This window comes from Trachemys scripta, chromosome 1 (assembly GCF_013100865.1).
Source record: "Trachemys scripta elegans isolate TJP31775 chromosome 1, CAS_Tse_1.0, whole genome shotgun sequence".
Classification (NCBI taxonomy): Eukaryota; Metazoa; Chordata; order Testudines; family Emydidae; genus Trachemys; species Trachemys scripta.
Genome location: NC_048298.1, coordinates 63,185,282 through 63,199,193, shown reverse-complemented (window position 1 = coordinate 63,199,193; position 13,912 = coordinate 63,185,282). Strand labels below are relative to the sequence as shown.

Sequence of the window (13,912 nt, the reverse complement as noted above, 5' to 3'; positions counted from 1 at the left end):
ATGCTGACAAGCTTCACTAGCAGCTGTCTATATTGTTGTCAAAAGTACTACTACTAACTGGACCGGGGTCGGCAACCTACAGCATGCGTGCCATGAGCCGATTTTGAGTGGCATGCTGCCTGCCCGGTGAGAGGAGGGGGCGGAGGGGCCGGAATGCACCATGCTGTCGGAAGAAATGGGGGAGGGGGAAGCCTGGCTGCCGCAGGATCAAGCTTCTGCTTCCTGCCCCCGCAGGGAAGAGCAGTGGTGGTGGTGGGGGAGTCCGGCCCCCTGCCACACGTAGCCCCCCCGCCCACCACTCTCCCCTGCGGGGGCAGGAGGCAGAAGCTTGGTCCTGCGGCAGTCAAGCTTCCCCCCCTCCCCCGCTTCTTCGCACAACGTGGTGCATCTCCACATACACCCAGCCCTCTGCCCTGACCGCAAGTCCCCCCAACACCCAGCCTTCTGCCCTGCACCCCCACACAGCCCAGCCCTCTGCCCTGAACCCCCCCACCTCCCACCCAGCGGGCTGAGCAGGCTGGCAGTGTAAGATCAGCATTTTAATTTAATTTTAAATGAAGCTTCTTAAACATTTTGAAAACCTTGTTTACTTTACATACAACAATAGTTTAGTTATATAATATAGACTTAGAGAGAGACCCCTTCTAAAGAAACATTAAAATGTATTACTGGCACGCGAAACCTTAAATTAAAGTGAATAAATGAACACTCGGCACACCACTTCTGAAAGGTTGCCGACCCCTGAACTGGACAGTGCAACAGTATTTTATAACATAGTAATCAAGAACAAAATCTCTGATCATCTACAACCCAAGCGCATAAACAGACACAGCACAGTTAAAAGACAAGATGTTGGGTGGAGAGGGTTTATTGTCAGTAGGTTTTACGAGAACAGATGTGCTAAACAAGTTCTTAGTTCTAACTAAGTTGTACTTCAATATGCTTTAAATATTGAATATTTCTGCAGCTCCTACATAAGTCACTATGAATTCAGTGATTTTTATCATTAGAGCTTTACAAATATTTCCTAGCTAAACAGAAATGTTTTTTTCCTGTCCTTCCTGTGGAGTAAACCCCTTATCAAGGGTGATCTACCTGCCCACGACTATTTCAGAGAAATTTAATAAAACTACAGGCAGACTGAATAAGGCCTCAGTGTTCCTTTGGTCTTGTGCTACCATTGTGCATTCATTTAGCATGAGCAGACAGAGGCAGGATAAATTCCTGCTGAATGGAAGCTCTGTCTTGAAGGTAGACTACCAAAAACAACCCCCCTTTTCATATACTGAACAGCAGCAAAGTACATCCCTTCAGCCTCCAGGCTGACAAGGAACTGTTTACCATCAGCAGAAAAAGCTCCCTCGGCACAGTGCTCCCAACCCTTGCCATAGTTTATCAAGTCCTACAAGATCAGCAAGTACAAATGCTGCCAAACATGCAGAGGTTTTATCAATGTTATTTCAGTGTTTCCCAGTTGCTACAAAAAATGTCTGTGTATAAAGGTGAAGCACCGTAAGAAGCAAGCCAGGACAACAGTAAAGGGTGGGAGAGATTGATGAAAGCCACTTTATACAATGCCCTGGCCTGGAACACACAGAGTGGGTGGGCTTGGGTTCCTCTACCAACAGGGCTTCTTAAGGGACTGAACAAATGGGCCACACTCAAGGAGGCCTGGGTCTTCATGCCGTCAAGCGAGGGCAATTGACCTCCTGAGACATTGGACTTTGTAGCACTCTGAAAGGGAAAAGGACTACCACCAACCCAGCTGGAAGGCTGAGGTTATGGGCAGAGGGCCAATAAGCAAGCTCAACAGCAAGGCTTGCTGTGGTGCTTAAATTTTGTCACAAGGGAACACCAAAGACTGAAGCTGACCAATTAACACACACAATGTATTAAAAAAAAGTATTAAAAAAATTCTAATTCTCTGGTTTACTGTTAATGAAAAGCAAGATGACTTAGAATCTTAAATACAGGTAATTAGCAGGAATAAAGTATTAAAACAACATTTGAATGCATTAGAACTAGTTACTTTCCTAATGAACAAGCATTTGGCAGAAAGAGCATTAATTTGTAAGAAACCCTTTCAGTATGTGTGGCAAAAGATGCTATTATTGCTTTTCCCTCAGGATTGCAGAGTTTGGCTACAAGTTTTATTGCTTTACTGTCAGCACAGAGAACATTCATAAATACATGTGTATGTGTGTATTATATATACACACACAAATGAGGAAACATGCCAGATCCACCAAATCCAAATAGTTTAGAAAAAGGAACAAAGACCTGTATTTGCTAGGGATTTTTTTTTTTTTTTTTGGTATATGCCTCTCCCTATCCTGTAATTACAGTTTAAAAGTAATCCTGTTTGTTTTAGTTATGAGTTGTCCAGTGACCTCAGAGGAGATTGAGAGTCAGGGTAATAGGACTGGATCCTAAAATAGTGTAATTTTTCCTGGTCTGATTTGGATACAGAAGTGCTTAATATCCAGCTCTTACACAGCAACTTTCATTAGTAGATCTTAAAGCGTTTTACAAAGGAGGTCTTGATTGTTATCTCCATTTTACAGATGGGGAAAAACGAGGCACTTCCCGCCTGTAACTCATCCGAGGTCAGAACCATAACTGGCTGAATGAAATGAGGCCCCATGTTCGACACAACAGCCGTTTGTTGTTTGGATCTAACACAAAACCTTTTAAATGCTGTGGTCAGTCAATTCCAAAATTTCAGGGAATGCTGTATCTAGGCATCAGTGGGCAAAACTCTTCATTTTGGTGAAAACCAGAAGGTGGAAAAGTGGGGGACACATGGAGCTTCTTACAGCTCGTTGGCCTTCAACTGTCAAGAGCTCAAAGAACCTGTTGACGGCTGCTATTAACATCTTCCAGTATATTAAGTCCCCCATCTCAATTCTGCCCACCTTCCCACTCCAGTTCAAAAGGCGGACACCCAGAATTATTTATCTCCCAGAAAGAGAGAATAGTAGTAATGGAAGGGTGGCAGGGAGGATAAGGGGCGCACAGTCCCTGACAAGGGTGGGACAATAAAATGATAGGAGAGGGACATGGGAGCACAGAGCCCTGACATGTAGTGGAGAATGAGGGACATTTATGTGGAGAAAGGGGAATGGAGGGAGAAGAGGCTAATGGGGAGAGGGGGGCGGAGAGAGCCCTTAATGGAAGGGTGGGGTTGCAGTGAGTCCCTGAAATAAAGGGATGAGAAAGTGGCACACGGGACGTCTGGGGGTGGGAGAATGGATTCCAGGAGCCTCTGAATGCAGTGAGATTGCCCCACAGAAGCAATGAAGTGTGACACCTCGAGCATGTATCTTAAGTTTATAAAACCACAAGTGGTGCTTGTCTTGTATTGTAGATGCCCCGGACATTTCATTAAAAATGCAGTCAGTCAATTCAATCAGAAAAAAATCCAGCTACCCCTCTTCTCAAAAACATAACAATAGCTAGAGGTGCAGTACAGGTCACGTAATTAAATTTAGTGTCCTCCCTAACTATATATCAAGGAATCTATTTAGCCCAGGATTACACAAGTCTTCCCTGTTTAATATTTTGAAATATTTGACAAAGACAGACAAGAGAGAAGTTCAAGAATTATTTTATTCATCAGTCATACTAGGTAAAACCCAAAGTAGAACTGTTAAATATATGAAAAAAATCCAGTCACGCCAGTGACCTACAGGACTTGTACATTTTCCAGGAACAGACTATATTTATAATGTATCCTTTTCAGTCGCCAATGCTTTTGAATTACTTTCTTAATTTTCTTTTGCCATTCTGAGGATCAGATGCTGTGGTGAAAAGCATTTGCATCATACATTTTTATTCAGTTTTCTCGTCAATCCCATCTCTGATTTTGTCATCACACAGGCTTTTCAGGCATCTTATTTCTAACCCTCAGAACGTCCTCATGGTGTATTTACATTTTAGAAGAGCTTGTGCACAGCACAAATCAATGCAAAATGTTTTCTCAGTGCATGTACTCAAGAATATGCACCTAAAGACTGCACTGTTCTGCATATATTTCTCAGCAGTCTATTTGTCTTTAAATTCTAACAAATTATAGATTTATAAAAATGTATACAAAAGAAATTTTTCTTGCACCTGTACAATGCCTCAGATACCAGTGATAAAGACATCAGCTGTTTAGAATACTGAAACAGTATAGAGTAATCTGATGTAAATTTAAGGTACACAAGAGAAATTGTTTTTAAAAAAATCAAACTCCAGAAACGGAACAAATGTACAAGCCTGAAAACAGGCCTCATTGTAAAAATAACTTGATTGAGATTGCTTCTTCCACATTAACATAGCATTAAGGTTTCTGATCATTTAACCTGTAAAAAAAAAGCTAAGAACTACCCACCCAACCATTATGTTGGTGGCTGTAAAACCTAAAACACGTTTCTGTTCACATGATTTTCCTCTTTAAAGCAACTATAAATAAATGAAGATGAAACAACATAATGCCAGTGAAGTAATGCAAATAAATTCTAACCACTTGCCAATCTGGCAAACGTATGTTTCTACCACATTTACTGAAAGCAGGAAAACTGACGTAACTTTCCATTTTCTACAACATGGCCCTCAAAACTGCCTTTCCAAATGGCCAAAAACCCATGCACGGCTCTGGCCCAAGGTAATCTTCAAAGCTCCCCCAATTTACAGCGGAACATGTGCCCATCCCAAGGTCATCATCTGCTGCAGATTTCCCTGAAGAGATTGTCTTTCCAGCATATTATGGGCGGCATGACAGAGATTAAATTTCTCAGCAACCCATTGGCCTTTCCCTATACAAACAGTAACAACAGTGGAACCTGTGAATATAGGATGCACCTTGCCCTTTTGAGAGAACTACAGGGCAGAGGGCATGAGGGAAGTGCACGCACACATTAGGGAATGGATTAGAACAACAGGAGGTTCAACTCCCACATCCCACCTACTTAATTTTTTTAACTTAAAGATCTCTTTGGACCGAGTCTTGGCATAGTTTATCTGCTGCCCCAAACAGGTGGGTGTTTGTGTTCTTACTTGCAAAACCATTTTCATTTGGCAATTAAAGCAAGCTATGTAGGTTTACTAAGCCCACAAAGGTTCAAAAAGTGTTGTGAAAGTCTGTTTTGACACTAGAAAATCAGGAAGCAGAAACAGAACATTTTCCAAAACACTAGTGACTTACTAAATTTCCTGGCAGATCCACAGATGAATTTGAGCTGCGAAGTTCAGAGCTGGTTTCCAACTTTCCCAAAGTTTGGGGTGTTCGGTTTTGGTTCAAATTGATAACTAGTTAGATCGGTTGCCTGAGTCTCCACTCCACTAATAATTGTATCTGATCCCTTCTACTGAAAGTTATTCAGGTAGTTACCAAACACGCAAGCAAGCATGTCGGAATCAGAATGATGTTTGACAGCTTTTTAAAAAAAGCTAACAAAAAAGCAATTTGCCTTTTCATCTACCAGACAAACAGGAAGCATGTGCTGTCATGTACTAGAATATCTGCATACAAGTGTCTCGAACAAGATTCTTTACAATAGTAACACTGGCATGATATCACAAAGGGCAAAATTAATTCCTTCAGCATTTACTGTAACATTAACCAAGATAAGCTCATTTCATTTCAGTGTGAAAGTCATAATCACTTCTATAGAATTTCCATTCTAATTTGACTTAGACCACTTGATCTTTTTTTTAAATGTTACTATTTAAATATAGGTTGGACTAAGATGGAAAATATGTTTTATGTAATGACTCATTTTATTTTGTTTCAGCATGATGATCCTGGTGGTGATATTAATCCAAATTTTATTTCAGCTATTTTGCCCGTTCTACAATCAGTGCATATTTAATATTGGTTTTCCTTCCCTTTGAAGGTTTATCATCTCCAGAATATCTTGATTTATGGACGCTGAACCAGTTTACTCTTACTCCCTTCCTGCTCACTAAGTTTGAAATGGGTATAAGCTAAAATGCCTAACAAAGTACACAAAATCCCAAGGACTTGATTAAGTGACAGTGGATCTTTAAACAACAGGTACCCTCCCAACAGAGTGATGCAGAACTTGAAGTGTCCAAACATATTATATCTACACATCTCTGTTAAGGATCATAACAAATAGTCAAAATATTAAAAATAAAAATATGAACGCATAAGAGATTCACTATCTATCCCCAAAATGGACTACGGTTATTCACATCAATTTCTATTCACACAACCTTTCAATTTTATCTGTGCAATTATAACTAACAACTGGATTGTGCTTTTCCAGTTTTAACATTCACAATAAAGCGGGTAAATTACCAGCCTATTTGTCCAGTGGGCTTTTTTCATTGTGAAATATACTTGACTGAATACTACCATTGATCTGAAAACAATGGGAGTGGCCAATAATAAAAAGGATACGTGACAGGTGATGTGTTTCCAATGATCCAGTAAATGGACAAGTTTACCATAAAGGCTATTATACCAGACAGCAGCACCATTAACTGTGGATTAATGGACACAGTCAGTAATTAACATATATTTCTGACCATCTCTAGTTACACCCCAAATTGTTTAATCAGGTTTCTTTACTGTCAACTGCAAATCAGTAAGACATGACACAAGAGAAGAGAGCAGACAGAACAAAAAAAGGCAAACATGAGTTCTAATTTAATGTAGACACTGTCAATTTAAGTTGCTTAGAACACGGTCTCGAAAGGTGAATTGTGCTACAAAATGCGTATCTTCTTTCTCTTTACTTGCCATGTCTGAGATATGGCCTCAGATACTCAACTGCTCTCTCACAAAAATGATGTTCCATAACCATATTTAAGAAATCACAGCTTTTAGATGCAAAACTTAGTTAAGGTTACAGAAATAATTACGAGATATCTGTCCCATCTGTTGTGATGATTCATTATTCCAATCACTGATTTCAGTACCACTGGAGAGAGATCTTGCATCAATCGTTGCCTGACATATCACTAACTGGGTGATACTGGCACTTTCTAAACTAAAGGTACCTTCTGCCTTATACAACAGTATGTAATGAATATATATTTGAGCCCTGATCCTCTTGAGGGACATCAAGAGGATGAAGAAGATTAGAGCCCTCCCAATACAAAGCAGCTATTGACTGCAGAATGTAACCACTACCAGCACTCCTCCGCCAGAAGTGAAGTCAGGGAGCAGTGAAAGCATTTGTATCGTTCCCACAGTGGAAAGCGACTGCTGGCTCCAGGGTCATTTACATAATTTTACTTTAAAAAACTAGGACAAGCTTCTGGATTTTGTAAAGTCTATGTGTGTGTGGGGAATAGAAAGGTTAATTTCTTTGGCTTTTGACTTACATTGTTCATCTATTTTAGATACTCTAGATGAGTGCTTTATTATTTGATTTATATATGAACTCACAGTTGGTGGCTCATCTGGTGGGTTATCTGTTACTATATTTAAAATATTAGGTATCTAGTAACACTGGTGGATATTTATTACCAAATGGTCCTTTGTTAATCCTGCTGGGGCTTCCTGTCAGAAATGGTCACACAAAAGGAAATGAAGAATTAATCTATCATCTGCTAGTAGCTGCTAGGCTACTGATAGCCTCTCGTTGGAAAAAGAAAAATGGTCCAACTCTAGAGGAATGGTTCACAAAGTATGGGAGCCTGTCATGGAAATATTAACACACCAATTATGTACCCAGCAAAATACACAGAGGACAAATATACACTTAGATATTTGGTTACCGTTTACTCAGTACTCAGACAAAGTGCTTTCACCTGCAAATAATCAGCACAACTGTCCATTTTTTTTTTTAATATTAACATTTGATAGATATATGTCTGGTTTGTTAAATGTGTAATCAGAGATTTTACTGAATTTAATAAAATCACTAGAAATGACGTGTAAAGCATGTTGTAATGATGCTCATTATGAAAGTAACACCCTGTAAGACAGAGAAATCTGATGACTATATATATATTACATATATATATACACACACACACACACACTATACTCTAAACAAAAGCTCACTGTTGTAATGATTGTTGTGTTTCTAATATTTACATGGCAACTAAAGCTTCCTAAATAAACAGTTTAAAAAGTTGCTTATTCCTGAACTTTAGAGGGAGCCAATGTCTACTTTTTTCCTGTTACTAAAATGCCCTCTAACCAGAAACAAGAATAAGGAGAGAACACTCTTAGGCTAGGTCTACACTACCCGCCTGAATCGGCGAGTAGAAATCGATCTCTCGGGGATCGAATTATTGCGTCTCGTCGGGACGCGACAATTGATCCCTGAATCGACGCTCTTACTCCACCAGCGGAGGTGGGAGTAAGCGCCGTCGACGGGGAGCCGCGGAGGTCGATTTTGCCGCCGTCCTCACAGGGGGTAAGTCAGCTCCGATAGGTTGAATTCAGCTACGCTATTCGCGTAGCTGAATCTGCGTATATTAAATCGACCCCCCCACCGTAGTGAAGACCTGTCCTTAGGCCACTTCTACACTACACGGACTATAGTGACGTAACCTGATAGCACAGATGCAGACTACAAAAGGGTTTTTTCTGTTACTCCACCTCCCTGACAGCTAGGTTGAGGGAAACTGTCACCCATCAATCTAGCTACATTTATGCTGGGTTTAGGATGGTGTAGCTACAGCTTTTAGGGGCATGGATTTTCACACTCCCGAGTGCTGTAGCTATTTTGACCTAAATGTAGATCAGGCCACAGACAAACATGTTGACAGAGATACTCCTCTCTCACACAGTGGGGCTTAAATAATTAAGGGGAGCAGGGACTGATTCTCTTTCCCCACAGCCTCCGTCACATTCACTGTCAATGACTGTATGTGAAGCTGTTATATTAAGTGATAAGGCCATTGGTGTTAAATTAAAAAAATAAAATATAAAATCTTACCACAGCAGAAAGTGTCCAGGGTCCAAATATCCCCCCTTCTCCAAATACTGGCTCAAAGAAGGGTACGATACACAACAACATGGCAGAGGACATTGGTGCCTGATAGTACAGCAACTGCATAGAGTTAACCTGCAACTCATGCTGCTTGGCTCCTACCCACTAAAACCAAGAGATAAAGTTGTTAAACATGAGGAAAATCAAGTCCTCATATAAAAGGAATTTGGTTACTAATAAGGAGGGACTCTCATATGGCCGGCACTACATAATAAATAGGATGACTGTTGTGTTTTCCACTTCCATTTACTGAACACCAAATATTTTAACCAGATGCATGCGTGTTAGTCTTCCCACCCTATTTTGAGTAGACAGTAATAAGTCACTGGGTGCAGGCATATGAGGAAGGAAGAGAATTGGCTGAAAGAGCTTTTTCATTACAATGTCTGATGGGTAACGCTTGAATCTTCTTCCCTTCATCTTCTCTCTATTCTTTGTCTCCTTCCATACTCTATGAGAGGGTCTGCCACTTGAGTAAGGACAGATAAACAGTGGGGTTGGAAAAAGCTGGCTCCTTTCATTCTTGCACCAATTCTGGATCTAGCCTAGTAAGGGTTCAGTACCATCTCCCAATAAGAGCAAGCAGTATTACAGAAACTACCTATCTTTTCAACTTTCTACTATTATGGGATGGCTGTGCACGATTATTAAAGCCATAGCCGACTGCATCAAGTTAACTTGCATGCCGTTATCACAAATGTGTGTGAAAGCATGCAACATTTGAACTGCATATTTTAGGCAGCTCTTTAAACCAGTGGCTCTCAACCTTTGCAGATTACTGTACCTCTTGCAGGAGTCTGATTTGCCTTTGGTACCCCACCTCACTTAAAAACTACTTGCTTACAAAATCAAGCATAAAAATACCAAAGTGTCACAGCACACTATTACTGAAAAAAAAAAAAAAATGCTTACTTGCTCATTTTTACCATACAAAAATAAAATAAATCAATTGGAATATAAATATTATACTTACATTTCAGTGTATAGTATATAGAGCAGTATAAAGTCATTGTCTGTATGAAATTTTAGTTTTTACTGACTTTGCCAGTGTTTTTTTTATGTAGTCTGTTGTAAAACTAGACAAATATCTAAATGAGTTGATGTACCCCCTGGAAAACCTCTGTGTTCCCCTGGTTGAGAACCACTGAAAATTACATAATATACCTTAAGAATATTCTACAGAACTGTTGCATATTATGACAGTCACAAAAAAATAAATTCTAGTAGTACTTTAAAGTATGTTTAAATAAAATCTACTCCTAACTGCTGTTACTTTCCCTCTGCCCCCACCTCAGTTTGCATTATGATATATATGCTAATAAGCATAACTAACATTTTTATAATTCCAGGGTTTTCCTTCCTTTAATTATACATATACTAAACTTCATTTTGATATTGATTATAACTGAGATTTTCAGCATGTATAATTTAATAAAACTACTGTTATCTTTGCATCTACGATTAGTAAAATAAATGTTACAAATGAAAACCCTTAGACAAATTATTTTCAAGGCATTAATTGATATTTTATTGCACTTAACTATAATAATGCTAATAAACAGCATTTACTGTCAGTAATGCAGCATTATATAAGAGACAACTTACTATACTGAAATAATCTCTGTTCTAAATTAAAATATAACTATAATTACATTACATTCTATTTAAGGGCTTTCTAAGAAAGCACAGGATGGAATTTCACCCACAGGCCAACTAGCAGTTCTGCTATACATGTAATGTTGCACCATCACAGTAACTTTGCCTGTTTCTCCTCTTCTCATAGATTTTTAAGGCCAAAAAAGCCCATCATCGTCATCTAGCGTGACAGTCAATAGAACCTCACCTAGTGATTCCTGCCTCAAGCCCATAACTTGTTTGAGTGATAGCGTATCTTTTAGAATGCTATCCAGTTTTGATTTAAAGACTTCAAGTGACAGAGACTCTACCATATTACTAAGTAAGTTGTGCCAATGGTTATTACACTCACTGTTACAAATGTGTGCCTTAAAATTCTAGTCTGAATTAGTCACGCTTCAGCTTCCAACCACTGTATCTTGTTATGATCTTTTCTGCTAAAGAGCTATGTAGTACTACAAGTCTCTTCCCTACTACTTACAGACCACGACTAACTTAAGACATACTATTTCCAGACCACTTAGCCTGCCTCTATTACTTTCCGAAATTTGAAACAAGGTGTCAAAAAGTTATTTTTGTTATGAAACATGCACATAGAGAAGAACAAGTTACTAACCACTTGATAAAGGGATGTAACTAGAACACCAAGGGTAGCAAACACCATTCCAAGGAAGTTAAACTTCACGTCATAATAGGAATTCAGAAATACACCTACAGTTATGGGAATCTGTAAGGAAAGAAAATGTTGGCTATTATTTACATTTGCTGCAGATGGAACTCAATGGAGCAAAACTTGTTCTGCCCCAAGGTTTTGGAAAGGTCTGCACACACATCATCACCCTTTTATCCAGAGTTTATCTCAAGCTTTATAACTAGAGGTTGTAAAGATATATTCCATGATTAAGACATGGCATGAGCTATACACAAATTGTATTTGGAAGTAATAACAATTAGCGTGTTTCATCTTTAGAGAATTTTACAAAGATTGACTTGCACTTTCTCCCATGCTGCGCTGGGAAACAGGACAGAAGCCCCATACAACACTGCTACAATCCCTTGATGGTATGAAAAAAATATCAAAATAACGTGAAGGCTTAACACTGACCCACAAGAGTTAAGATTCCATTGAGGCCCCTAGTAGCTAGAGATGGGGTGGCAGCATTTGGTGACCGTGGTGACGTTTTGCTCATTACTGGCTATTTCAGAGGTTTCCCCGCAGTCCACACAAGCAACAGCACCTCGACCCCACTCGCCAGCACACGAGAGAAGGTGCATGTCCATTAACCCAGCACTTCTGCCCAAGGAGCCACAGAACCATCGAAATCCTGATGACTCAACTAACAGATTTATTAAGTCAGTGTGCGCCAAAGGGACAGGCGGTAACGTGCCTGGAAAGGGGGAAATAACCCTTTGGCAAAGGGCAAGAGGGAGGGGGGAAATTCACAGGACTCTGCCTCCCCCCGCCGGGGGCTCCCCGATCCGGCCCCCCAGCGGCCGAGGCAGACAGACTGAAAGCGGGGACGGGCGCCGCGCCGCACCGCGCCCGCCCGGCGCTCACCAGGGTCAGTTTGATGCGCAGGGGGAAGCTCTTGCCGTAGAAGAGGCTCTGGATGGCCACGATGGCCGGCGTGGTCATGGCCTTGGCCAGCTGGTAGGTGCCGATGGTGTTGCTCTGCAGGGACAGGTTGGTGAACACCACGAAGCCGCAGAAGCTGAGCGCCAGGGGCAGCACCTGGCGGGGACGCAGGCTCTTGGGGGCGAAGACGCGCAGCGCCTGGCACAGGCCGAGGCCGAGCCAGGTGGCGGCGAAGTGCACCAGCGTGAGGCTCAGGTTGGGGAAGCCGAGCCGCACGTAGAGCCACTTGTTCAGGAACACGATGCAGATGGAGGCGACCAGGTTCACCAGCAGCCCGGCCGCCAGCCACCCCGGCCCCGGGCCCGGCCCCATGGCGCCCGGCAGCCGCCTCCGCGCTCAGCGGGGCCGGCTGCCCGGCCAACGAGTACGGAGCAGGCAGCCGGGCGCTCAGGGTCGCCGCCTCGCCGCCTTCCCCCGCCCACCACCACGCCACACGCGGGGCGGAGCGCGGGAGCTTCCGCTTGCGGAGCCAGGGGGCGGGCAGGGCCGGCCCAAACCCGCCCAGCCCGGGCCCTCTGCCCAGCACAGTCCCCCGCCAGGCCCCGGGGAGGTCGCTCGCGTGCAGCCCGCTCCCGCCTGCAGGGAGACGAGCCAGCGAAGCGGGAGTGTCGGGCCGGCCTAGGCAGGGATCGCTAGGAACTGGCCGCCCGCGGATGAATTTACCCTGCTGGGAATGAGGTTTCTGGCTAGGGTGACCAGATGTCCCAATTTTATAGGGACAGTTCCGATTTTTGGATTTTTTTCTTATATAGGCTCCTATTACCCCCCACCCCCTGTCCCGGTTTTTCACATTTGCTGTCTGGTCACCCTATTTCTGGCCCTCAGAGGAGGGAGGACCCGAAGCAGCCTCCCAGTAGTGCTTTTGCCCCAATTAGTCATAATTAGTTTGCTTGGTTAAGGAACAGGACCACACCCTAGTGTTGCCTGTGACCACAGAGGATGGACTTGTTGGTGTCACTAGGCATAGCTACCAGGTAACTCGGGAGAGTGGAAGGCCAAAAGTGCCGATGAAGCTCTTCCGCTCTAGGTCTGTGAGCCACAGTGACTCCATCTTGTGAACTCTCACCTACTTCTATGCTAACTGCTTACATGTTGAAGCAGAAATGTAAGGGTCAGCTTTTCTAGCAGGCAGCTGCTGTAAACAGGCCTTGCAAGGCCAAGCGATAAGCAGGCGAAGGGAAAGTTTCTAACATGCACACTGTGTACCTCCTGTAACTGTTGTCTGGAAGGGAGGCGTAAGGGTGAAATAGACAAAGGCTTGCACAGAAACTGCTTGGAGTATAAAAGGGAAAATTTGTTTGTATTTGTGGCACTTGATTTGAGACATGCTGGTCTCCTAGTGCCATTTCAGAGTTCTGAAATGAACTTGGCTTGCTTTCTCCCCTCGGTGTCTTTATTGGTGCCAAGCACACCGGGCAACGAACCCTGTTTGCCATCTTGGGGCCCAGTTCTGGGCAGGCAACAGACTTCATGACCCACAAGGTTTCAGAATTGTAGCCATGTTAGTCTGCATCAGCAAAAAGAACAGGAGTACTTGTGGCACCTTAGAGACTAACAGAGAACCCCAACTAAAACCTCTCCAGCGCATCATCAAGGATCTACAACCTATCCTGACAGATGATCTCTCACTCTCACAGATCTTGAGAGACAGACCAGTCCGCGCTTACAGACAGTCCTCAAA

General features: G+C 42.4%; 1 protein-coding gene across 2 annotated transcripts; it reads right to left on the bottom strand.

The window, feature by feature from the left end:
* Positions 1-3,590: 3,590 nt before the first annotated feature.
* On the bottom strand, positions 3,591-12,640 carry SLC35E3 (solute carrier family 35 member E3). 2 transcript variants are annotated; one of them, XM_034771017.1, is made up of 5 exons: positions 12,154-12,634; positions 11,212-11,322; positions 8,907-9,065; positions 6,410-6,492; positions 3,591-6,092 (listed from the first exon to the last, which is right to left on the bottom strand). In XM_034771017.1, exons 1-5 carry the CDS (start codon positions 12,541-12,543, stop codon positions 5,906-5,908), a joined length of 930 nt encoding a protein of 309 aa, XP_034626908.1. In that variant the 5' UTR covers positions 12,544-12,634; the 3' UTR covers positions 3,591-5,905. The 2 variants fall into 2 exon arrangements, with proteins under 2 accessions (XP_034626908.1, XP_034626918.1); XM_034771027.1 differs by lacking the exons at positions 3,591-6,092; positions 6,410-6,492 and adding an exon at positions 6,641-7,934 and having other exon boundaries at positions 12,154-12,640.
* Between the last annotated feature and the right edge of the window lie 1,272 nt (positions 12,641-13,912).

Excerpts from the sequence above, each read along its gene's own strand:
- SLC35E3 (XM_034771017.1), bottom strand. The coding sequence starts at position 12,543 with ATGGGGCCGGGCCCGGGGCCGGGGTGGCTGGCGGCCGGGCTGCTGGTG. Across the intron at positions 9,066-11,211 it reads TTACATCCCTTTATCAAGTG|TGGGTAGGAGCCAAGCAGCA; the intron begins GTTAGTAACTTG and ends TCTTGGTTTTAG. Across the intron at positions 6,493-8,906 it reads CCTGGACACTTTCTGCTGTG|TTAATGGTGCTGCTGTCTGG; the intron begins GTAAGATTTTAT and ends ATTAATCCACAG.